This window comes from Euwallacea similis, chromosome 9, assembly GCF_039881205.1.
Source record: "Euwallacea similis isolate ESF13 chromosome 9, ESF131.1, whole genome shotgun sequence".
In the NCBI taxonomy this organism is placed as follows: domain Eukaryota; kingdom Metazoa; phylum Arthropoda; class Insecta; order Coleoptera; family Curculionidae; genus Euwallacea; species Euwallacea similis.
In genome coordinates, this window is record NC_089617.1 from 1,851,478 (window position 1) to 1,875,090 (window position 23,613).

A 23,613-nucleotide genomic window follows, 5' to 3' on the forward strand; every position below is an offset into this window, starting at 1 on the left:
ATTCCAGAATCGGATTATTATGTATCCTACTAGTATATTGAAAGAGGAAAGGTAGTCAAATTCACCGAAACCAATACAAAAATATTCCAGGCACGCTGCTCCCCTTAAACTACTTCGAATCCTCGGTTATGAGTGTTGATGCTCAAAGGCCCCAATTATATACTTTTGGTTGTAGTAGAGCAATTTAAATTCAGAAATCCTTGTTTTCAGGATTTACGTGGAGTACAGTTTTGTAGGTACACAATTCGGTATATTATATATTAATAAACATAATGGCGAGTATAATAAAAGTTAATGCAATGTGGCAATAGATGTCACTAGTGTATAGGTGTTTTTAGCGTGTCATCTATCGACGATGAAGGTTAAAGTTTTTAAGTTAGAATCTGAAGCCGAAGGAGAGAGAGAATTCCGAAATTTTGCTTACTGAGTGGATGAATTCTTGGACGGAGATTTGGCCCGAAGATTCAATGTTAATTTCGTCCGTTAACTACAAAAATTAAACCCATAATATCACAATAATTTGCCCCTGGTAGGGTCAAAGACGCTTACGACTTTAATTATGTGCATTTGCTCCGGTTCTGTGATGTAATCGTCGTTTCCTTTCCTGGCGATTTTACAAATTACCATTGCTAGATCCTCTTGTCCTACGTAACCATCCTCATCGAAGTCTGGAATATGTATTTACGATACATTTATGTATAATGACTGCGGTAACGTCCAAGTCGGCCATTTTGCCCTTACCGTAAATTCTGAAAGCCCAAGCGGCTTTGACTGCATCCGGACATTTGTCGGACATTACAGAGCACAAGTCCAAAACGTCTTCAAAGGACATGCGCCCATCTTTCTCTGAAGAGAATACTCTAAAGATTCTCTCTTTAAATGGATTATACTGAAAACGATTTGTTCGGTTTTGTGTATTTTAGTTATAATATTATAGTATTTTATTTACCTTTAACTGAGTAAAAATATCTTCGATATAGCGGCAAGAGAATCTGTAATTGACGTCTTGAAGAATTCCGTTTGGGTCTAGTTTTCCAAATACTTTGTATATGCTAAGGAAATTTGAGGTATATTAAAAAAAATTGCGAATTTACAAAACAAAATGGTGGTTGACGTGACGTCCTCATTTTGACATAATTTCTTAATTGACCCGCGAGTTAGCAGAATGACCGACGATTTTGACCGGGATTGACCATTTTGAATACTCACGAAGACGCAAAGCTGGGTCTTATATTAGTATTTACTTACTGTAAAATCTCAGCCTTACTCAAATAAGTAAGGACACTGTATTCCTCCAAAATTGCCTCGGTTAGGGCCGAAAACTTGCTCTTAGAACTACCCATTGTCAATTAATTTTATGCTTTTGTTCTGCGCTAGATTTGGATATGATAATTAAAAAAGGATTTTACGGATTTATTTTTTCGATTTGCTCTACTTTACTGATAAGATAAATCAGCTAATATTTGTTTGATTATGAGTCGGTATTTCCTACATTGTGTGGCGAGGCAAGACTGCTGAAGAAGACAAAAACCGATGTTAAAGACTTTGTTTATTCGAAGCTTCTGCTGGAGTAATAAAAATTTAACTGAGCAGCCCAAATAAATAATAATGTTCACAAGAACAATTAGAAGAATTTACTGACTAACAATTTAAGATATGATAGCAATGTTTAATCGGTTTTATTGTTTCTTATATACAGACGGATTATTATTAACCCTATAGAAAAATCTAGATAAAATCTAGCTGAGATTGGTGGGGTTACATTCCTTTAATTAATTGCAACTTAATTTATAGTACATGTATCACGGTCCTTGTTTAAAATTATTAGATAAAAGGGTGTAATTGAAGGGTCTATGTTTTAAATTTTGCTATAAAAACATAAAACCCATAATGAACTTGATATTTGAAAATATGTTTGTATCTCAACAGAAAAAGGCTATTCACTTTTCGGTCTTTTTGCCTCATATATTTGAGGATTCAAATCAAAAATATAATAAAAATGACCGCCGCGTTTCTTTGAAGTGTCACGTGATGCAGTGTTACTTCATAAATGAAAGTGAGGTTGGATTGCATTGAATGAAATGCTCCTCAAAAAGCCCAGAATTTTAAGCCCTAGCCCCGATTAATCTCAAAATAGGCTTGAAAAATGGTAATAGGAGCCTTTCCAGCAGCAAAATTAGGGGCCCTCTTGCTGAAACAAGTGAGCAAACCCATCGCTACAGTGGTGAAAAACCAGGCCAAATCTTCTCCAATTTTCAGAAGGTATGTGTGCATGCCCCCGGCGCAATGTAAGTACCCTTTTCAAGATATTAATCCCATTCCGAACTCAGTAATTTGCAGTTTACAATTGGTGTGAGATAAAGTCAAAAATGTGGATATTGAATTTGGGCAAGCCTGTCAATATCCCTGTACTAAATGAGGCCCAAGCAATAGAACTGGGGGCCAACCTTTTGGGGGAGGCTATAATATTCATAATTGCCGCTGGGATTCTCATTAATGAATATGCCAGGTTATATCAATATTCATAGATTAAAATTCTCTTGTGGGGCACTTATTCCATTAGATCTTCAGCCAAAGAATCTGCAAAAGAAGAGGCACGAGTTAAGGAACTAAACGATCTGCGTAGCGACATTAGGGAACTATTCATACAGGCTGAAGAGGAAAGGGCACAGATTAGGGAACTTTTACGAAAAGTTGGAGACCAGCACTCTCAGCTAGCTCTCCTCTGTAAGAAGTCTTTCGAGTGATTTCCATAGATTTTGATGCAAGTTTTTAGCCTCAAAGCTGGGTATTAAATCTGAAAAACTCCCAGAAACTCCACCCCCTTCAGAATCGATTTCTGTGCCCTCTTATTCACCAGTGAATGATGACCCTAATTTAAGTAATAAAGTGACCTCAGAGGTTTATCAATTGAGAGCAGGCAATGAAGCAAGTTCTTCAATTTTGCTTTTAAGGAGTGTGGATGATATTGCGAGGGAACTTTGGAGTTACCCCTCAAGGCCTCGGGAGGAGAGTTATGTTTTAAAAGCGTTGTATTACTTAAGTCAAATTCTTAGGTTTTGAATCTAAATTAATAGAACAGAATCGTCAAGGCAATATCTGCGACTAGTCCTTTTATTCATTGATAACATCATTGAAATTGTAAATAGCATTAATATATAGAGAAAATTTGTTATGGCTTTGAAATTATGTTGAAAGTATGTTGTGCTTTAGAACTATTCATTTATTTTCCCTGAATATATGTCAGTGGTTCAGTTTGTTTGATGTAATTGTAGCTTCATATCCCATTCAATTTTCTCTCTCTCTCATAAAATAAACCTTTCCTGTTTATAGAGAATTATGACTTATAAGTGACGGAGCTTTTTTAATTCTTGGCCGACCCAATGTGTTAAAGCAGAAATAAACTCTTCCAACCTATTTATTGACTAGAATATTTGATATGGATATAGCAGATCCAAATGTTGCCTCTTATACACCCCTATGAGTTTCTGTTTGTCGAATTTATAATTGATTGATTTTATTTCATATCTGGGCACGTTCCATTTTTCATCAGTTTATTTTTAGGATTCAAAGAGGTTGCTTAGAAAATAAATTTTTGTAGCCACTTTGAGTTAAAAATTATTGCAAAATGTGAATTGACTGAATTTTTTAAAGTTTTTTGGAAATTTTAGGGAACGTTAGATACATTTGCAATCAGGATCACAAAAAGCATTCATGCTCTTGGAACTCTCCACAGAACTTTAATATAATTGCACCATTTCATTAAATAATATCTCATGAGTTCAATTATACGTTCTTTATTATCTCTCTATTCACTTAGGTATATTAAACAAAGACAGCCAAAGAAAAGAACCTCCTAAAACAACTGACGTTTCAAATTTCAGTATTTTAACCTCACTTTCCATGTACTTATAAATTTCCAAATATCCTAAAACAACATGTCTGAAAGTAGGCTGAAAATTCAGTTTCCTACCATATTTATCCCCAGTGAACCCGGAATTGTGCCTCACAGCATGAAGGTGGTACTGAAGTCAAGCAGCCCCCCTTTGGGTAAGTAAACACATTGGAAAACTCTATTTCAATATAGGGTTTGGTTGCATCATTCGTTTTTTGAGACTTAAGTTATTTAGTGTTGGAGCTCCGCCGAATATCTTTGCATTGGATCGGGATTTGGCACTGTCTCTGAGTTAACTTATACTGAAAAAATAGTTTAGAACGATAGAATTTTGAATTGTTGAGGCGAGTAAGAAATCACAACTGCCTTAATTCCAGTTTATAAAGCAGAAATTTTCAAATCCTCTGTTCCTTCACTTTCAGGAGGCCTTATCGTGGCCAATCACGTAAAAGCATCTACTGCCAATAGCATAGATATAACCTGGGGAGAAGAGACTTCAGTTGAGAACTTCCAATGCCGCACCAGTAATGATGTTGCCAGGGCTATTGCCAAACTGGCCATGCCCCAGCTCTATGGTGTAAGTGCCATTGAAACTACTGAGGTGGACCATTGGCTCACTTTTGCTCTCGGCCCTTTGAGCTCTAAATATGACTTCTTCAATGCTATCCAAGTCCTTGATAAATTCTTAGGACCAGTAACTTATTTGGCCAATAAACGTCTCACTATTGCTGACTTTATAGTTTTTACAGTTTTATATGGTATTTATTCTTAAGCTTTAAAGATCTTGAAGTTTACTATCAATGGGAGGTTTCAGGAAGCAAGCAATTCCAAGATTTGAACTCAAAAAAATCAGTCCCAGTTAATGTTCTGAGGTGGTACAATTTAATTGCTGCACAAAACGCCGTGAAAACCACCCTGAGTAGTCTCTCTGTTGAGCAAAAACAAACAATAATGCCTCAGAAAAAAAGCAGTCATGCTTCTATGGAACATCCTACTAATGCGCCCTCTGGCCGTGCCCGTGAGGGCAAATTTGTTGATCTCCCAGGAGCTGAAATGGGAAAAGTAATAGTGCGTTTTCCTCCAGAGGCTTCAGGGTAAGTTTTTATTATTTAACCCCACCAATTACCTGATTTATATTGAGTGAAACATAAAAGGTACTTACATATTGGCCATGCCAAGGCTGCATTGTTGAATGAATACTATCAAGAAACCTTCAAAGGAAAACTCATAATGCGATTTGATGATACCAACCCTGCTAAAGAGAACCCCCATTTTGAAAAGGTGATCCTTGAGGATGTGGCAATGCTGGAAATTAAGCCAGATATGTTCACACACACTTCTCAATATTTTGATTTGATGCTTGAGTACTGTGAGAAATTGATCAAGGAGAATAAAGCTTATGTTGATAACACTGAGCCTGAAACAATGAAGCTGGAACGGGAGCTGAAAGTTGAATCTGCTTGTCGGAATAACTGTAGGTTTTTTAAGTAAAAAAGAAATTGGTTTTTATATGTTTTTTTGGTGAGTAGCTGTAGAAGCAAATTTGAAAATTTGGGAGGAGATGAAGAAAGGTTCTGAAATCGGTCAGAAATATTGCATCAGAGCTAAAATTGACATGCAATCGCCCAATGGGTGTATGAGGGATCCCACCATCTATCGCTGCAAAAACGAAGAACACCCTCGTACCGGCACTAAGTACAAGTAAATACCACATTTCACTCCCTCCCAGTCACCTCAAATGTCACTCAATTTTAAAGGGTGTATCCAACCTATGACTTTGCTTGTCCAATAGTGGATGCTATAGAAGGGGTGACTCATACTCTCAGAACCATGGAGTACCATGATCGAGACGCCCAGTTCTACTGGTTCATTGAGGCGATGGGCCTCAGAAAGCCCCATATTTGGGAGTACAGTAGGCTTTCGATGACCAACACAGTGCTCAGTAAGCGGAAATTGACGTGGTTCGTCGAGCAGGGCCTTGTAGATGGGTGGGATGATCCCAGGATGCCTACAGTACGTGGGGTTTTAAGGCGAGGTTAGTTGATGGGGAGGAAAACGACAAATATCCGTCGTTCAGTTTGAAAAAAAACTCTTATTCGTGTTTCAGGAATGACTGTACAAGGTCTTAAAGAATTTATCATAGCTCAAGGCTCCAGCCGATCAGTAGTGTTCATGGAGTGGGACAAAATCTGGGCTTTCAACAAGAAAGTGATTGACCCAATTGCACCACGATTTACCACTGTAGACGCCATCGAACCAGTTTTAGTGACTGTAAACGGCGCCAAGGAGGAATGCATTATTGTACCCAAACACCCAAAGAACCCCGATGTGGGCAATAAAGAAGTGTGGCTTGGACCTAAAGTGCTCATTGATAGAGCGGACGCAGAGTGCCTCAAAGAGGGCGACAATGCCACTTTCATTAATTGGGGAAATTTACTTATACGTAAAATTCATAGAGCCACTGGAGGTTTCATAACCTCTATAGAAGCCAACTTGAACTTGGACAATAAAGATTATAAGAAGACTTTGAAATTGACATGGTTGGCCCAGACTGATGAGGCCCCATTCACACCAGCCTACTGCGTTTATTTCGGCCATTTAATTAGCAAACCTTTGCTAGGGAAAGACGAAGATTTCAAGCAGTATGTGGGGCACCCCACAAGGAAGGAAGTGGAAGTGTTGGGGGATCCCGAACTGAGAAATTTGAGGCATGGAGACATTGTGCAAATCCAGCGCAAAGGATTCTTTAGGGTGGACAGGGCTTATGATCCTCCCAACCCTTTCAGTTGTAGAGCGCAGCCCGTGGTGCTTTTTTACGTTCCGGATGGGAGCTCCAAGGAGCCTCCATTGTTGGGGGGACCTGCGCAGAACCTTGCGATGACTTCGAAGGAGGTAAGTTCTGTGAGGTATTAAATTGCTTTTTCTTTGGATTTTTTTTAAAATGTATGTAAAAGGTTACGCTATTTGAAAAAGATTCTCAAAATAGAGTTTCGAATTAATTTCGACTTGAAGCAAAAGTATACGTAGTTCAGACCTGAATTGTAAAAAAAAACAGTATTAATTCCTAAAAAATATTTGTTTAAACATTTGAAACAGCTTAAGTTGCGATATCATTATTTGGCCACTTCGGTGAATGGTCCTAAATACCTTTTAGAGGAGCCAAAATTGCAAATAATTTCAATTTTCAACTAAAATTCTAATTATGTCGTTGTCATTGATTCTCTCTTTCTTTACTTGAATAAGAATTTTCCAAATTTTCCCTGAAAAGGCAGTCACGTGCACAAACTTTGCATCATAAAGCGTTTTAAAAGAGTGAAAGTACTGAGATACTTCAATTATTGTCTGTTTGGATTTAACCAGGTCATCGTCCTACTTTCGCATGGACGAAATGCGCTGCGTTGACGAGTCTTTATATATGTTTTCGTTTCAATATCATCAAGACAAATGTGCTCAATCAGTGATTTTTAATTAAAGTATTAAGGTATAAATGTTTGAGTGTAATATTTTAATTCAAAGAAATCAGTATCAAAAACTGTGTCCCCAACATTTGCCCAAGGTACTACTGAAAGGTCAACTGTTCACATAACAACGAGATTTGGATAGTGATTTGAAGGCCTCAAAAAGCAGCTAAGGATGAAATTAAGTAAGCCATGGAGATGCTTTTTGCAGCTGAATTCCGAATTTAAAAATATGAGTCCAAATTCGTGAAACATTAACTCAGAAATCTTCATTTTTTGTATTTACGTCATTACAAGACGTTGCTAAAACTCTTCAACACGGGTGCTTGGAGTAATGCCACTGTCATTTTCTTCATTGGCAGTGACATTGCATGCATTAGCCCATTAGATTATCATGTCTATTGTGATTGTCAATAGACTCCATCCCTAATGACAATAATATATACTTCTAACATTGTCATTATTACCTCAAATCAAAACTTTTTCAAACTACGTTATTTCTTATAACTGCAGATTTCGGGCCAAGATAAGAAAACAAGCGCTGCTGGTGCACCTCAAACTTCAGGCGCCCAGTTAAATGACTCTCTCCAGGCTCAAGCCGACAAGGTATGAAAATATTTTAATTCTTGAAGAGTGCCATCTGTGATTTGCAAGCTGTTTTAGCTTAAACACTTCAAGATGGTAGTGTGTTTGACAAGCACAGTTACGTGTCAAATTCTAATTTGACAGTGTTGTTACGTTCATTCTGATTCAATTTTGATGAATTTTTAACAAGAATTCGTATGTAGGTGCGAAAATTAAAATCTGAGAAAGCTGACAAAAGTAGCATTGACATTGAGGTTAAAACTTTACTGGCCTTGAAAGCAGAATATAAGAAAGTGACGAGTATAGACTGGGTAGCTGGAGCCGCTCCTGCTCTCACCACTGCTCCTGTAACCTCACAAACTTCTGCGGATGACATTTTGCAGAAAATAGCACAACAGGGTGAGAAAGTTCGGGACTTGAAGGCGAAGAAAACCGACAAGGCCGCAGTTGCTGAAGAAGTCAAAGTGAGTTCATTAATTGTCAAAATCGATTCGATAACTGTCAAATTATTATTAAAAGTGAAGATGGTCGCAGGGAACGTTTACAACAGTTGACAGTTTTTGATAGATTCTTTTAGCTCTTAAGGACGATTACAAGGCTTTAACAGGCCAGGACTGGAAACCTGGCGCTGTTTCAAGCGCTCCTGCTCAGTCACAATTAACTGTCTCTACCGGAGGGCATGTCGATGAAGTTTTAACGAAAATCGCCCAACAGGGCGAAAAAGTTCGGGATTTGAAAGCGAAAAAAGCGGACAAGGCAATAGTTAATGACGAAGTAAAAGTGAGTATGTTTAATGTCTGCAAAATAATTTCCAATAATATCAAAATAACAATAAAAATCAATATGGGCGCTGATAGTTTACAATAATTTAAAGGGGCATTACTTTTACCGGCCATATTGAATAATTGACATTGATATGACACTACACATCTTTTGACAGGTTCTGTTAGCTCTCAAGGCCGACTACAAGTCTATAACTGGTCAGGACTGGAAACCTGGTGTTGTTACAGTCAGCACGCCAACTCAGCCGCAATCAGTTCCCCCTACTGAAGGAGACTCTAACGAACTCTTAAAAAAAATCGCCCAACAGGGTGACAAGGTGCGCGAATTAAAGGCGCAGAAAGCCGACAAAACCATTCTTGATGCCGAAGTGAAGACTTTACTTTCATTGAAAGGGAATTTCAAGTCTTTAACTGGAAAAGATTGGAAACCAGATATGAAGTTCGTAACAAGTGACTACAGCGCTAAAGAAACCTTAATAGGCAAGGTTACTGAGCAGGGCAACTTAGTGCGCGAGCTCAAATCCAAAAAAGCCCCCAAATCGGAGGTAGATACTGCAGTTAAAGTTCTTTTAGAACTCAAAGAGCAATACAAACAAATAACTGGTGAAGACTACCCTGCGCCGGCTGGAAACACAGCTAAACCTGTCAAAAACAAATCTGTCAAGAAGGCCATCATCAAAGAGAAATCGCCAAAATCAGAGGTAGCTACTGATGATCGCGGATCCAAGAAACAAACTCGTCTGGGTCTCGAGGCTCGCAAAGAGGAGTCGCTGTCGGATTGGTACTCGCAAGTCATCACAAAAGGGGAGATGATCGAGTACTATGATGTTTCGGGATGCTACATCTTCAGGCCATGGTCGTACGCCATTTGGGAGGCTATTAAGGATTGGTTCGACGGCGAGATTAAGAAGTTAGGCGTCCAGAATTGCTATTTTCCCATCTTCGTTTCGAAGAGCGTGCTAGAGAAGGAGAAGACACATATTGCTGATTTTGCCCCAGAGGTATGTATTTGATGTATTGTCAAAAAATTTTCAGCTCCGCTAATAAGAAAGGTAGACTCCTTGATATAAGACCAATTTTCAGATTGACTTCTAATTTCCTTATATTTAAAAATACGTGCCCCCTCCCCTATCGTATTCAATTTTAACTAAATCTTTCCCTGCTGTCATTTAGTTCTATTCACAAATCAGCTGAAAAATTATTTGATAGGTGGCCTGGGTGACTAAATCCGGCGACTCGGACTTAGCCGAACCCATTGCAGTGCGGCCCACCTCCGAAACGGTAATGTACCCCGCCTATGCCAAATGGATCCAATCGCATCGTGACTTGCCCATCAAACTCAACCAATGGAACAACGTTGTCGTACGTCCATGCCACATATAAATTTATATCTCTTTATTCATTTTATTTCAGTAGAGATGGGAGTTTAAACACCCGCAACCTTTTCTACGCACCAGGGAGTTTTTATGGCAAGAAGGACACTCGGCTTTTGCTCTTAAACAAGAGGCTGATGTCGAAGTTAAAACAATTCTAGGTCTACTTTCCCCCTTTCACTCGAGTTATGTATTAACGCTATGGCAATATTACAGATTTATACGCACGTATTTATGAAGACCTCTTGGCTATTCCGGTGATCAAAGGTAAAAAAACTGAGAAGGAGAAATTCGCAGGCGGAGAGTATACTTTGACCGTTGAGGCATTTGTTTCGGCTAGTGGGCGTGGTATTCAGGGTGCCACCTCCCACCACTTGGGTCAGAATTTCTCCAAAATGTTTGAGATAGTCTACGAAGACCCGGAAACGCAGGAGAAGCAGTATGTTTTTCAGAACTCTTGGGGTCTCACTACGAGGACCATCGGAGTGCTGATCATGGTCCACGCGGACAACCAAGGTCTGGTTTTACCTCCCCAAGTGGCAAGTGTCCAGGTTATCATCGTGCCATGTGGTATCACCGCCTCCCTCTCGGAGGAAAGCAAGAACAGGCTACAAGAGGCGTGCGATGCCTTGGAGCGCGATTTGAGGGCAAGAGGTATCAAGGTCAAAGGGGATTATCGGCAGAATTACTCTCCCGGGTGGAAATTTAATCATTGGGAACTCAAGGGCGTACCAATTAGGATCGAATTGGGGCCTAAAGACATTGAGAAGGATCAACTGGTCGCCGTGAGGAGGGACACAGGGGAAAAACTCACTTTAGAGAGGAAAACAGCCGTGGAACAATTGCAGAAGCTTCTGGACACCATTCAGACCTTCCTTTACAAAAAGTACTCATTTTTTTTAAATTTCAGGGATATTCAAGATGGCAGACTGAAAAAAATATAATTCAATTTTTCTCTGATGTTTTTATTTGAGAGTTAACAAGACACAACGGCATCTTGGATAATCTCAAATTCGCTTCCCAAACGCCAAGGTGTAGTGCTGTTATCATACCTTTTTCTATTTAGGGCTGAAGCAGATATGGAAGCGCATAAAGTCCTGCTAAAAGATTGGTCAAAGTTCGGTCCGAGTTTGGACCAAAAGAACATAATTTTAGCTCCATTTTGCGGGGAGAGCGACTGTGAGGACATGATCAAAACAGAAAGTGCGCGGGATGAGGATGCAGAGCCGGGAGCGCCCTCTATGGGGGCCAAAACTCTATGTATCCCCCTGGAGCAGCCTGTTGACATTAAGCCGGAGGATAAGTGCATTCATCCGACCTGTAGAAATAAGCCTAAGTATTACACGTTGTTCGGACGGAGTTATTAAATCCCCAAAAGACGTTTTTCGGTTTTGTAATTATTTATAATTTGAAATTTTCATGAATAAAGATTGTTAAAATTTGCTGGGAATTTCTATTGAATTAACCCTTTTCGATGAATGTTTGTACTTTCACCATTTCCAACGACCAAATTTTGTAGTGAAGTATACTTTATCGATTTTTTTTTGCGAAAAATTTTACCTAAAAAGTTTTTACTGGCAAATTTTGTCTTCACGAAGACAGTGGCGTCCATGACAATTTTGCACTAAAAAAAATTAGTGAAAATTCAGTGCTCCGATTTCAGTGAGATTTGGTTCCGCAGTAGGCGTACGATACAGTATTGATATGCTGCGGTCAAAACTCGAATCGGAAAACTTCGATTTTTTGGTCCGAAAATTTCCATAGACTATACATCATGAAAATTTTTTACCCAAAAAAACGAAGTTTTCCGATTCGAGTTTTGACCGCAGCATATCAATACTGTATCGTACGCCTACTGCGGAACCAAATCTCACTGAAATCGGAGCACTGAATTTTCACTAATTTTTTTTAGTGCAAAATTGTCATGGACGCCACTGTCTTCGTGAAGACAAAATTTGCTGGTAATTTTTTTCGTCATTTCTTAATTTTGTAAAGTAAATTATGAAAGCTATCGTATATTGGTAATATTGGAACAAGTAGAATTTCCTGAAGTATTTCCTACTGTTTGACCTCAGTACTCGATCGGAATATTTCAGAATAAAACTACAAGAGATACGTACTTCAATATATTTATCGTAAAACCCGTAATTTGAAACAATGTAAATCCGGATAGAAAAGAAGCAGTCAGCGGAATTAATCCGTCTCTTGGTCCGAAAGGAACCGGGCGCTGCAGCACGTCACGCAACTTAAAGGTACGGCCTACAAATACAATAATAAAACCGAAAATATTTACAACAAATAACTAAAAAAGATATACGAAATTGAAATGTCCACATTTCTAAAAGTATTTCTATCTAACGCTACCAGAGATGTTACAATAGTATAAAACATGGCAATAAAATTCGACTACAATGGGCCTAAAAATAAAATATCCCGACTATAAATCAACGCACATAACACAACAATTATAAACCCAACGCAAACGTCCGATGAATATCACAGACAAAACAAACGATAAAAGTCGGAAAACTTGTTGGCAATTTCACTTAAAGCGAAACGTCGCCATATTGCAATGACCACTTCTCGTACGCCACCAAACTTTGCGGGGAAACGCTGCGACGGATGCGCTTTAAGGAATCCAAGAAATCGGCCATTGTGATGCTACGCAACGCATTGGGATCTAGCTGCTTTACTTGTTCTGGTTGCAATTCTATAATTCCTTTCTTGTAAAATTTGCAATTGATTCCCTTCAACTAACCTCTAATGGGACCTAAAGCCGCGTCCTTGGCGAGACCCGTTAAATCACTGGCAGAATAGCCCTCAGTCAACGTGGCCAAACGCTTCAGTTCCTGCGGCGAAAGACTGCAAGAGCCCTGTTTCGAGAGCAGTTTCTTCAACAACCGGATCCGAATCTCCAAATCCGGCAACGTTACGTATACCCTCTTGGTGAAGCGTCTCAGTACAGCCTCGTCAAGCTCCTGCGGGCGATTGGTGGCGCCCATTACCAGCACCTGGGTTACGTCATTGTTTTTTTAAATATCTATTATCGGCACTTCTAGATTACATACCCTATCGTTGTCGGGGTTACTCGGCAACCCATCAAATTCAACCAAAAACTCGGTTTTCAGCCGGCGACTGCACTCATGCTCATTATTCGAGCGCTCTGATAACAGCGAATCGACTTCGTCGATGAATATAATTGAGGGTTGGAGTTCGCGAGCCATGGCAAAGAGGGCTCGCACCATTTTTTCGCCGTCACCCACGTATTTCGAAGTGAGGCTGGCAGCGCTGATGGCGAAGAATGTGGCCTAGAGCAAAGTCGAGACTCATTCTTCTCAATGAATTTGTTGTATACGTTGATATTGATAAATTTGATTGACAGGTGCAAGTGATATCAAATAGAATTTGTATGTGTCATGATAATGTTAAAATGTGAATTTAATATGACCGTCGATAGCCATCTTAATGTCAACGGAACGTTGGAAAGTTCAACTTACCTGACACTCATGCGCCACTGCCCTGGCCAATAAAGTCTTCCCATTTCCGGGAGGGCCGAACAACAACAGTCCTCTCGCCGGCGTTCTCAATCCGGTAAACAACTCGGGCCTCAACGAAGGCAAAATCACCATTTCTTGCAGCGCCTGCTTGGCCGTCTCCTGGCCTACTACATCCTCCCACTTGACCTGTGGCCCCCCATCCACAATCTCATCCATAATACTCTGAGCCAGCTTCTGATCTACCCCCTTGAGGGCGGAGGGCAAGGAGCGATTGCTACGATTATTATTTGAAGGCCCTATGTATCAGCAATAATGAAATAGGGATTTTTTGTGCATGGAGGAGAAAGTTACCGCTGATTGTGTTGGTACGCCTTACTGGAGAGGAGACATTTCCAGGGATGCTCAGCTGCTTTTTGACCACAGGGGGTGTGGAGGAAATCTTGTTAAAGGGGCGCACGGGTTGAATCGGAGCTGACCGAGAGCCCATGGAACGGGGCAGCGTTTGGCTCTTTGAAAGCGTTGAGTTAGCAGGACGTTTGCCTGCTACTGTCAATTTCCGCCCCGAGGCTAAACAAGATTATTTGAGATTCAAAGTTTGTAATGTGGAAACTTGGAAAAAAGCAATGTGACAGCATCAAAATTCAAATGGAAGAAATCTGTATTTAAATTATGTAAAAATTGCCTAAACTTTATTATATTCATTCAGTTTGCATTAGTATTATTTAAATCCAAAATACATCTATTTGAATTTTGAGAATAATATCTCTGATGGCAAAATGCAAAGCAAGAAGCATTACATATGAGGTTACAGTCTGTTTGTTAAACAAAAAACAAAATTACAAAAATCTTTTTATAAAATGCATTTATTTAACTAAAAATTTTATGGATTAAATTTGTATGTTTTTTTTTAATGGCTGTCCAGGAGCAGTTTTAAATATTTTGTTACATGAGTGTACAACATTTACTTGTTTCCTATTTTGGGTTTTGTTTTTTGTTTGGGCATTTTCCTAAGATTTGAGAGAGGTTAAACAATGTATTAGAGAGTTGGTTATTAGTTGAAAGCAGGGGAAGTTGGTGTAAAGTTGAAACACAAAACTGCAAATAAAATAAAATACCTGGAACTTTGGGAACATTAAAATTGGGAGTGGGAATGCTGCTCGACTTAGGAGTAATTTTACATTCAGTCTCCATTGGCAGCCTCTGTAGACTACCCTCCTTTTCTATAAGTCACAAATTGTCTTTGCCATTAAACTTTGAGGGAGACTTACCTAAAAACTGCAATCGATCTTTGGCCATTGCCAGGTTGGTCTTCATCTTCTCATGCAGCCTCTGTGCCCTCTCCCATACTTCCCCTTGCCCTCCCCAGCACTGTACATTAATCCCTTGTTCGAGCTCTGAGATTCCTTTACGATACAGATCAATTGCAAGATCCTTTTGACCTGAATTTCTAAAATCATTACACCTAAATATTCACAAATCACTCACTGACAAACCTTCATTCTCCTCATCAATTTTCAATGCCTTAGAGATGTATTCAAAAGCCCTTCGATGGTGGTGCTTCTGCTTGGCAAGTAAAGGGTCCCCGGGACCTGGTCCAGAATTTCGCACTTGGGCCATTTCTGTGACTTCCTCTACTAAAACGCAACTGCTTGGTTCAGTTTGAGGAGTGTTCACAGGATCATTCCGAGTGCGAATGATGTACGTGGAGGAACGGCAATAGATAAACCGTAGTATGACGAAAATCTGGTACAACAAAGAGCGTAACACTGTAAACAAAAAAATTATGGGGAAGGACACTATGTACAAGTTGCGTTTGTGAACTGATCCGTGAGTAGAGGAGGCGAACATGACATTATGTGACGCGTCCGGGTCGCCTTTTCGAGATTTTTTGGGAGATTTACCGCTTTGATTTTTCCGTACCATCCGGAGGCTTGGCCATTTGACGTTATAACGATTTCCTCCCCTTTTCCACCCTTGAAACCCCCCGACAAGAAAAACAAAATATCAGCGGGATGAATCGTTGAAGTCTAAATGTCACAGAGAATAGTGAAAACTGTTTCGGAGCACATAGAACACGAAAATATATTCTTAAGCTGCGATATAAGAACTGACAATGACGCATTAAGGGCTACTAATTACAGTGCTCATACTTAACCTCACTTAAGAATTATTGTTATTCCAATATTAATTTTAATATTGTAAGATCGTCACGGTAAAAATATTACACTACTTTTTAAAAATCAAGATAAAAGAATGACATGATGCAATTAAACCAGCTAAACTGTAAAAAGCAGTAGAAAGCAAATAATAAAGAAGAGAAGAAAAAAAATCTCAAATATTAAATTGATCTTTCAGAAGAAAAAACACTTCCTAAATATGAAAAAAAATTTCAGGTCCGTATTTAAAAAAACGACTTAGTATTATAAATATCTTTAAAACCGAATGTTATTTAGGAATTCTACTAAAACTATGCCACAAAGAGAAACAAACTGCAAAAAAAATATCTGAATATAAAAATATTTTTAACTTTTTGGAAATACAGTTTATAGTGCATTAAAAATCTCTAAAAGATTCCTTTTTGCCATTATTTTAATTTTCACCACCTTGAACATAACAATAGTGAAAACAACTAAATAATTAGACACTATATGGTTTATTTGGTATATCGGTTTAAGTCCAGGTACTACATATGTGGTACACTTTTGTATTGTAGTTTTTTTTCTAATGCATATAACGACGTAAAACATATTCTTGTGTTTATTATTTATTACGATTTAAAATGTTTAAAGCATAAAAATAAACAGTAAAATGGCGCTCGCAACATTGCCACTATTTCAATTATGGCAACGTATTCTGGACACTTTACATGAATAAAAACTTTACTTCACGTATCTCAAAAACATCTGTAGCACATATAACCTCACTTTCCGAAATGCCCCCTTTAAGAGCAAAAACGCCCCCAAAAGCACTATAATGAATATGTTCAGACGTACCCCTCAATTCTACTCCCAATTATCCCGCTCCCTATTCGCCAAATTCAAACACAACGCTTTAACGCGATGCCCAATATACCAGCCCCTACAAAGGCTCAGCTGCATCTCCTGCAGACTTTACTGCACGAATTCGGAAGAGACATCGACTAAATTTACTCAAAAGAGGGAGGAAATCAAAGCATACCTCGAACAAAATAAAGAGAAACTCCGGGACACTGAGCAGAAATTAAAAGAACGGGGATATGTGATACTGCAAGATCTGAAGGATACTCGGAGCAAGATGAAGGAGAAGGTGGAAGAGATTGTTATTGTACGTAAGTATGTGACTTGTTTATAAAGGAGGAATCCTGATAATTTCTTTCTATATTTCTTATGTGAAATTCTATAACAGAAAAGCAATATTCCTTGCAGAAAGAGAACATCTACACCATACCAAATTTCTTGTGCATTACTCGAATGATTGTGTCTCCCTACCTGGGGGTCTTAATTGTACAGGGTAATTTTAACTTTGCCTTAGGAGTTTTGGGATTTGCAGCTATCACAGACTTGGTAATATTTCAGTCCCTTTTATAAGCAGTTTCAGCAGCATATTTTTAGTTAGATGGGTGGATTGCCCGCACATGGGAGAGTCAATCCTCAAAAATGGGCAGCTTCCTCGATCCCATGGCGGACAAAATCCTTATTGCTACCTTATTCTTAACCCTCACATATGCAGACCTCATTCCAATTATGCTCACAGGTCTTATAATTACTCGAGATGTTCTGTTAGTTGTGGCAGGATTCATTATTCGATACCAATCATTACCTCCTCCAGTAAGTAGGTCAATTTCTACTTTTTATGTTTCTATGTGTCATTTTAGAGGACCCTGGTGAGGTATTTCAATGCCACTCATGCAACTGCCCAACTAGCACCCACTTTTATTAGCAAAGTGAACACTGTGGTGCAGCTTTTGTTGGTGGGCACTACTCTGGCTGCTCCAGTATTTGATTATATCAATCATCCAGCTTTGCAAGGGTTGTGGTAATTTTCTCAAGACAGTTTTAATTAAAATTGTTGTAATTATGATCAATTTTAGGTACATCACTGCAGGAACAACAGTAGCTGCTGCTCTCAGTTACATTCTGTCCAAAAATACCTATAAGATATTGACGAAATCCGGGGCTAAATAGCGGATAATTTTTTTAAGATGAAAGTGTAAATAAACGTTTAAGAAAAATGTTTTCTATTTTCCTATTTGTTGCAGTGTGATAAATTTTTTCAAAAATAAATATTGGGTGTTTTATTGTATTTATGCATTATTGTTTGCACAAATGCAATCACAAATATTTAAATACAAAATAAAATAAATATAGAAAAAATAATGTTAACTAACACTACTTGCGACGTTGCCGCTTGCTTGCACAGATCTTGATTAAAACTTGACAATTCAAGAGTTGAATCTCGGCTGATGCTGACACAAGACACATGCAAAATTGTCAACGAATTTTAAAATTGTAAATAGCATTTAAAAATTAGTTTTGTACGCATTAATTTACATTTAAAACCAGAAAAACCCTTATAACATTAACTAAAATGGATACAGAAGCTCCTATTCAGGTAATTACAATCACCCTTTCATGAGTCTTTGCATTTATAGTATGATCAAACATCAGACCTCCTAAACCCATATAATTCAGCCCACCTGTCTCCTTTGAAACTTTATCGTAGCGCCTTTTATTTGTTTTAAGGTGGCCCAACTAAATATTAATAACAACAATTTTCCTGTTTACCAAGGAGTGAATACTGTAGGTCGTAACCGCCAGGCTATCATTAACATCATACATATGGTAAGTAGTTGTTATCAGCTTGTAAGATGTTATTTACCCGATTCACTCCTAATAGAACATAAGTCAAAACCATGCGATTATTGTAACTTTACAAGACAACCATTATATCAGCGATTTAAAATCAAGCAATGGTACCTTTGTTGATGGCACCAAACTAAAACCTTTCCAACTATACCCATTGTCCCACTATGCAAATATCATCTTGGGCACCTTGAATGGGACATATATTTGCCAAGGAGACTTCTGCACCACCACCTATTTGAATATCTCCTTGGAAACTCAATCATTCTATAATAAAAACACCCAGTTGCTTGAAGTGACTCAGTCAATGGATTTGCATGATGCTCCCACTCAAAGGATTAGTTGGGCAAAACCTCTTACAAACTGTAAAGAATTGCCTGCAGATCCTAAAACAATTGTCAAAAAGTCTATTGGGGCAAACGATAAAAGTTTAACCTTGCCTGAAATTGATCAGTGTAACAATGAAAACCTGCCCCTGTTGACAAATAATGAGAATTTCATGGAACTTAATAATGTATCTAAACCAATTGAAGAAGATGAAGAGACTGAAATAATGACAATTGAGAGGCCTTCATGTCCAGTATTTGTTGAGGAAGATAATGAATTAACTGACTGTGAAGAAGATGAGAAATGTAGTGAGGCTTTAACACCTGTCAAACAACATGCTATAAGAGAAGAGAGTAATGATTCCCTGCAGTTTTTAAACTCTGAAAACTCTGTAATTAAAACAGAGCTTAAGAATGACTTCAAGATTATTGACTCTAATGGCTCAGGTAGCTTCATAACATCTCAATCAGTACAGCAAAAGCCAGAAGAACAACACTCCTCAGACGACTCTGATTCCCCTATAGTTGCCAGAACTGCGCGAAAGTGTGGTCACATCATTTCTACTCCAGACTTTCTTGACAGTAATAACATCAAGAAATCCTCAGCAGAGCAAGAACATACAGTATTGGCAAACGAGAGCAGATCAAAAACTCAGCTCTATAACATCTCTATACCAGCAGCTGAATCCAGCATGTTTGATGTGAGCATTCCAGCAACTCAAGATAAATTATGGTGGAACGACAGTGATTGTATTCCAGCGACTCAGGACGTTTCAGTACTCCCCAAGAGAGAATCCCAAAACAGGGCAAAAAGTAGCCAACTAAGTGAAGAAAACTTCAAACTTGGATTAACCCAATTGATAGATTCCTCAGCAAATGAATCACCCAATAATATTGAAGATTCATTTTTAGCTGCAACACAGAAGATAGTTTCGGGGGTGTTTAGATCAACAATAAAAGCGCAGAATCAACAAAAAGCTGATTATGAGAGTCAGAAGACATGTGACAATCAACCTAAAACAGAAAATGTTATAGTTCAAAAAATTGCACACAATGTTCTTGAAGAATTTACTGATAAGGTGATAACTGAATCGAGTACAGTACAGGATAAAAATAATGACACTCAGAAACTAGTTGCAGATGTCTTTCAAGTTCTTAATCACACATCAGCTGTGGACATATCAAAATCACAGGAAAAGAACATTTGTGACACGGCTATTCAGAAAGTGTCTTCAGAGAATTATATGAAGCCTACTCAGGTGATTTTTAACCCTAACACGACCTCAATTTGTGATGCAGTTAGTCAGAAAATATCTTCAGACGTTTTTATGAAGCCCACTCAAAAAATGCCACTGAGCACTTTAGAACCCAAAAAAGATATTGTTGAAGCCTCTATTCAGAACGCAGTTAAGTGGACTGTGTTACCGTGTAATGATGATGCAAATGTCGATAATGCAGCTACTCAGAAAGTGTCTTCAGACGTATTTCAGAAACCTACTCAGGGAATATCCCGAAACATAATGGAATCTGATGAAGATTTCTTTACAGCCCCTACTCAGAAGGTGATTTTCAAACCTACTGTGACTCTAATGGAAGATGATGAAGAGGTTTACAATGTAGCTACCCAGAAAGTTTTTTCAGACATTTTTATGAAGCCCATTCAGGACATGAGCATAATAAAATCTGGAAAAGATGTCTTAGATATCCCTACTCAGACGGTGACTTTAAAATCTAATGTGACGCCAATTGATGGCGACGAAGATGTTTATAACGAAGCTACTCAAAAAGTATCTTCAGATATTTTTATGAAGCCTACTCAAAAGAGGAGCTTCATAGAATCTGACAAAGATATCTTTAAAGCCCCGACCATTGATGATGAAGAAAACGTATATGATGCGGCAACTCAGAAAATAGCTCTGAGAACTTCGGAATCACATAAAAATGGTGATGATATATTTGATGCATCAACTCAGAAAGTATCGGTGTTTAAAACAGGAAAATCACTTATTCATGGTAATGAAGTGGTTTATGATATTCCTCATCAGAAAATTTGTGAGGCTCAGAAAGCTAATAAAGATATCTACGTTCATAAGCCAGCTTTAAGTTCTGTAGTGAATTCTCAGGAAAACGAGGATGTTTATGATTCTCCGACTCAGAAAATTTCTCTTTCGGTCGAGATTCTCAGGCAAAAGGGTGATGAAACATTCTTAGCTCCCATTCAGAAAGTTTCAACTTGGAAAAAATCCACTAAATGGGACGGGGAATTGTGCACGAAACCTGTTCAGAACATTGTGTCTAACAGCGCAGAAAATGAGAAGGAATTAGATGTGCACTCAGTCCCTCCTCGGAACGCGGTTACAGAAGATGAAGATGACATCAAGGAAGTTGAGTTAAAAAGAGACGAAAATTTAAGTTTGATAAAAGATGAAAAAAATCAGGAGGACGTGTTGAGAATTGTTAAAGACCCCATACCTCAAAATGATTATCAAAAAGGTTCTTCAACTGAGCAGAACGCATTTTCTGAGGCTCAAATTGAGGATTCAGTTCAGAAATCTGTAGACCCGTCAACAGGGGTAGTAGAAGTGCCTTCAAGAGCGCAACTACAGACCGAAAAGAAAAAAATAAAAAAGTCGTTTTCGTTCAAAAAAACACCCTGTAATTTGGATGCTAGTCTCTCAGTGTTATCAAATGAATCCAAAGTTTCAGCCAAATCTCTCCTTGACGAGACTGCATCTGAGAGCTCAAATATGCGCCAACATTCCCTGGAGAACTTAATCACCAATAGCAGTCACTGGGATGTTAACCAATCCATGGCCTTAGCCGAGTCTAAAATGTCGAAAACCCGGAAGGTTACTAAAGGGACGAAGATCACAGTTTCCGTTCCAAAGAACCGACAATCGCTGACTATTGCCAAACCTAAAATAATTGAAGAACAGGTGGAAGAGAGATTAAAGAAGGGAAAGAATGCTAGAAAACCTTCTGAGGTAAAGCCTGTAAGAGGAAAAGCTAGAATTCAGGAACATAATGATGGTGAGAGGTGTGTTTCTATCAGGTCAGTTAGGAAAAAAATTGTTAAATCTGAAATTGAGGATAATCAGGTAGTGCCCGAGAAGTTCCATGAAAAGGCAAAAAATTCGAAAGATAATTTAGATTCTCAGAGTCGGAGGCAAGATTTGAATAAGACCAATACTGTGAAATCTGAAAATGGTAATGAGGCATTATTAGAATGTACTACACTTGCTCGACAAACCTCCAAGAGGTTTAAAATTACGAGTCAGGAGCAATCTCATAGTAGCTCCTTCGAGAGAGATACCTCGTGCAAAGAAGAGAGTGCTTTCGAGGATATTATGAAGAAAGGTAGAAAAAAAAGAAAGAAAACAGTGGAGGAGGAGTTTATCGTTGTTGCAAGTCCTCCGAAGAAGTTGAAGACCCAGAGTATGCCTAATACGCCACAGGTAAGAGGATAGAGGATTATTAAGTCGATGTAGGCAAGGGGTAATTTTTAGCGAGGGTTGAGAAGGCCGAAGCCCAAGGTTGTGTTTACCATGCTTGAGAGTCCGCTGTTAGAGTCTTTGATAAAGCAGTTGGGTAAGTTTTCCTTTAGAAGATTTAATTGGAGAAGTTTGCCTAAAATCATCTAAAATTGCGCGTTTGTGATGATTTCTTTTCACAATTTTCATAGGTGGTAGGATGGTTTTTTCCATTGAAACCTGTTCAGTTTTGATCACAGAACACGTAAAACGCTCTCAAAAGCTGCTGGCGGCGATCGGCCTGGGGAAGCCCATTTGCTCCCCCACATGGATCACCGATTCAAAGAAAAATCACGAATTTTTAGGTTGGTTTTTTTTTTTTTAATATCTCAAACTTCCATACACAAAACAAATCACATTTCAGACCCTTGGGACTACATTCTTACCGACCCCGAAGCGGAGCAGAAATGGGACTTTTCCCTTAGAGAGTCCCTAAACCGAAGTCAAGCCAAAAAGCTCTTCAACTCATATAGTTTCCACATTCAAGTGACTGCCGGGGTTGATGTGCTTAAAGGTGTGTTTTTTTGCCGGCAATAATGAGGTGCTTTTGCTTTGAAATTAGATTTTCAGGGACAATTGAAGCGTGCGGGGGCAAGTGCTTACCCAAGATACCTTCAGGGCCTTTGGAGAACGCCTATGTGATATCCTTAAAGGAAAATCAGGGCAAATATAGCAGGATAGTGAAAAGGCACCCGCATTTTAAAGTGATCGAGCCCGAAGCCATCTTTGACGCGGCCTTAAGGCAGGAACTGCGGTTTTCCCGCCACATTTTAACATGAAGAAATTCCGACATTATTTTACCAATGTTGAATAATTTTAATATCACATTATTAAAAAAAAGATGTATAGAATTCTCTGGCATTTTCTTTTCTTTTTCCGACGAAAACTGCATAGTGGCATAAATCACGCAGGGCATTGTTGACGGGGATTATCGGGGTCGTGCTTCAAAGGAAGTCTCGAGATAAGGATCGGTGCTGACTTGCGAAGTAATATCGAGGGCGAGAATAATTGCGTCTGAGAGTGCGGGACTCTTGTACGTAAAAGCTTAAGGGTTCCTCTGATTTGACCTATTTGAACATTGAACTATGTCGGTTTATTTCCAAAGTAAAAAAGAGGAGGAGACGAGTAATTGTATATGCTTTGATGATTATTTCACGTCACATCTTCAAAAATTATACGGGGGTGTTTAAAAACGTGATCGAAACTGATCGTCCCGGCGGCCATATTGAATTAAGCAGTGTCAGAATGATCCAAAGCAATGACTTAGGAGAAATGGACTTAGCATTGCTATTCACAGTTCTGGTAAATGTGACATTAGTCCGTAGG

The 23,613-nt window shown here is 38.7% G+C and overlaps 6 protein-coding genes across 10 annotated transcripts; 4 read left to right on the forward strand and 2 right to left on the reverse strand.

Moving 5' to 3' along the window:
• Nucleotides 1-55: 55 nt before the first annotated feature.
• LOC136410881 (calcium and integrin-binding protein 1-like) lies at nucleotides 56-1,643 on the reverse strand. The gene is made up of 5 exons (XM_066393241.1): nucleotides 1,249-1,643; nucleotides 950-1,052; nucleotides 742-889; nucleotides 550-668; nucleotides 56-487 (listed from the first exon to the last, which is right to left on the reverse strand). The coding sequence occupies exons 1-5, from the start codon at nucleotides 1,341-1,343 to the stop codon at nucleotides 377-379; spliced, it is 576 nt and encodes a 191-aa protein (XP_066249338.1). The 5' UTR covers nucleotides 1,344-1,643; the 3' UTR covers nucleotides 56-376.
• A 377-nt stretch (nucleotides 1,644-2,020) lies between these two features.
• On the forward strand, nucleotides 2,021-3,096 carry LOC136410720 (optic atrophy 3 protein homolog). The gene is made up of 4 exons (XM_066393015.1): nucleotides 2,021-2,288; nucleotides 2,341-2,509; nucleotides 2,564-2,727; nucleotides 2,777-3,096. Exons 1-4 carry the CDS (start codon nucleotides 2,147-2,149, stop codon nucleotides 3,061-3,063), a joined length of 762 nt encoding a protein of 253 aa, XP_066249112.1. The 5' UTR covers nucleotides 2,021-2,146; the 3' UTR covers nucleotides 3,064-3,096.
• Nucleotides 3,097-3,920: 824 nt separating this feature from the next.
• Nucleotides 3,921-11,535, forward strand: GluProRS (Glutamyl-prolyl-tRNA synthetase). Its single transcript, XM_066393535.1, has 15 exons — nucleotides 3,921-4,050; nucleotides 4,318-4,653; nucleotides 4,710-4,989; nucleotides 5,050-5,369; nucleotides 5,425-5,596; nucleotides 5,653-5,930; nucleotides 6,003-6,787; nucleotides 7,867-7,959; nucleotides 8,142-8,402; nucleotides 8,506-8,718; nucleotides 8,879-9,721; nucleotides 9,930-10,082; nucleotides 10,137-10,254; nucleotides 10,310-10,979; nucleotides 11,160-11,535. The coding sequence occupies exons 1-15, from the start codon at nucleotides 3,939-3,941 to the stop codon at nucleotides 11,458-11,460; spliced, it is 4,935 nt and encodes a 1,644-aa protein (XP_066249632.1). The 5' UTR covers nucleotides 3,921-3,938; the 3' UTR covers nucleotides 11,461-11,535.
• Nucleotides 11,536-12,206: 671 nt separating this feature from the next.
• On the reverse strand, nucleotides 12,207-15,603 carry spas (spastin). Of its 5 annotated transcripts, none has more exons than XM_066393168.1 (9): nucleotides 15,492-15,585; nucleotides 15,084-15,356; nucleotides 14,859-15,029; nucleotides 14,706-14,810; nucleotides 13,942-14,157; nucleotides 13,591-13,886; nucleotides 13,162-13,401; nucleotides 12,852-13,104; nucleotides 12,207-12,803 (listed from the first exon to the last, which is right to left on the reverse strand). In XM_066393168.1, exons 1-9 carry the CDS (start codon nucleotides 15,511-15,513, stop codon nucleotides 12,640-12,642), a joined length of 1,740 nt encoding a protein of 579 aa, XP_066249265.1. In that variant the 5' UTR covers nucleotides 15,514-15,585; the 3' UTR covers nucleotides 12,207-12,639. The 5 variants fall into 5 exon arrangements, with proteins under 5 accessions (XP_066249265.1, XP_066249268.1, XP_066249266.1 ...); XM_066393171.1 differs by having other exon boundaries at nucleotides 15,084-15,333; nucleotides 15,492-15,584; XM_066393169.1 differs by having other exon boundaries at nucleotides 15,084-15,333; nucleotides 15,395-15,538.
• Nucleotides 15,604-16,496: 893 nt separating this feature from the next.
• On the forward strand, nucleotides 16,497-17,865 carry CLS (cardiolipin synthase). The gene is made up of 5 exons (XM_066393430.1): nucleotides 16,497-16,893; nucleotides 16,995-17,132; nucleotides 17,181-17,396; nucleotides 17,444-17,604; nucleotides 17,660-17,865. Exons 1-5 carry the CDS (start codon nucleotides 16,564-16,566, stop codon nucleotides 17,751-17,753), a joined length of 939 nt encoding a protein of 312 aa, XP_066249527.1. The 5' UTR covers nucleotides 16,497-16,563; the 3' UTR covers nucleotides 17,754-17,865.
• Nucleotides 17,866-18,047: 182 nt separating this feature from the next.
• LOC136410910 (fap1 adhesin-like) lies at nucleotides 18,048-23,140 on the forward strand. The gene is made up of 7 exons (XM_066393275.1): nucleotides 18,048-18,180; nucleotides 18,312-18,410; nucleotides 18,466-22,212; nucleotides 22,264-22,345; nucleotides 22,440-22,592; nucleotides 22,652-22,801; nucleotides 22,858-23,140. The coding sequence occupies exons 1-7, from the start codon at nucleotides 18,157-18,159 to the stop codon at nucleotides 23,064-23,066; spliced, it is 4,464 nt and encodes a 1,487-aa protein (XP_066249372.1). The 5' UTR covers nucleotides 18,048-18,156; the 3' UTR covers nucleotides 23,067-23,140.
• The last annotated feature ends 473 nt before the right edge of the window (nucleotides 23,141-23,613 follow it).

Coding starts and splice junctions, on each gene's coding strand:
- LOC136410881 (XM_066393241.1), bottom strand. CDS start 1,343: ATGGGTAGTTCTAAGAGCAAGTTTTCGGCCCTAACCGAGGCAATTTTG. Junction 890..949: donor ATATTTTTACTCAGTTAAAG/GTAAATAAAATA, acceptor AATCGTTTTCAG/TATAATCCATTTAAAGAGAG. Junction 488..549: donor AAATGCACATAATTAAAGTC/GTAAGCGTCTTT, acceptor TAATTTTTGTAG/TTAACGGACGAAATTAACAT.
- LOC136410720 (XM_066393015.1), top strand. CDS start 2,147: ATGGTAATAGGAGCCTTTCCAGCAGCAAAATTAGGGGCCCTCTTGCTG. Junction 2,510..2,563: donor CTCATTAATGAATATGCCAG/GTTATATCAATA, acceptor TTATTCCATTAG/ATCTTCAGCCAAAGAATCTG. Junction 2,728..2,776: donor CTCTCAGCTAGCTCTCCTCT/GTAAGAAGTCTT, acceptor GCAAGTTTTTAG/CCTCAAAGCTGGGTATTAAA.
- GluProRS (XM_066393535.1), top strand. CDS start 3,939: ATGTCTGAAAGTAGGCTGAAAATTCAGTTTCCTACCATATTTATCCCC. Junction 10,083..10,136: donor ACCAATGGAACAACGTTGTC/GTACGTCCATGC, acceptor TTATTTCAGTAG/AGATGGGAGTTTAAACACCC. Junction 10,980..11,159: donor CAGACCTTCCTTTACAAAAA/GTACTCATTTTT, acceptor TTTTCTATTTAG/GGCTGAAGCAGATATGGAAG.
- spas (XM_066393166.1), bottom strand. CDS start 15,513: ATGGTACGGAAAAATCAAAGCGGTAAATCTCCCAAAAAATCTCGAAAA. Junction 14,811..14,858: donor AGATCGATTGCAGTTTTTAG/GTAAGTCTCCCT, acceptor TGTGACTTATAG/AAAAGGAGGGTAGTCTACAG. Junction 14,158..14,705: donor TAATGTTCCCAAAGTTCCAG/GTATTTTATTTT, acceptor AATCTTGTTTAG/CCTCGGGGCGGAAATTGACA.
- CLS (XM_066393430.1), top strand. CDS start 16,564: ATGAATATGTTCAGACGTACCCCTCAATTCTACTCCCAATTATCCCGC. Junction 16,894..16,994: donor AGGTGGAAGAGATTGTTATT/GTACGTAAGTAT, acceptor TATTCCTTGCAG/AAAGAGAACATCTACACCAT. Junction 17,397..17,443: donor ACCAATCATTACCTCCTCCA/GTAAGTAGGTCA, acceptor GTGTCATTTTAG/AGGACCCTGGTGAGGTATTT.
- LOC136410910 (XM_066393275.1), top strand. CDS start 18,157: ATGGATACAGAAGCTCCTATTCAG. Junction 22,213..22,263: donor GTATGCCTAATACGCCACAG/GTAAGAGGATAG, acceptor GGTAATTTTTAG/CGAGGGTTGAGAAGGCCGAA. Junction 22,593..22,651: donor GAAAAATCACGAATTTTTAG/GTTGGTTTTTTT, acceptor ATCACATTTCAG/ACCCTTGGGACTACATTCTT.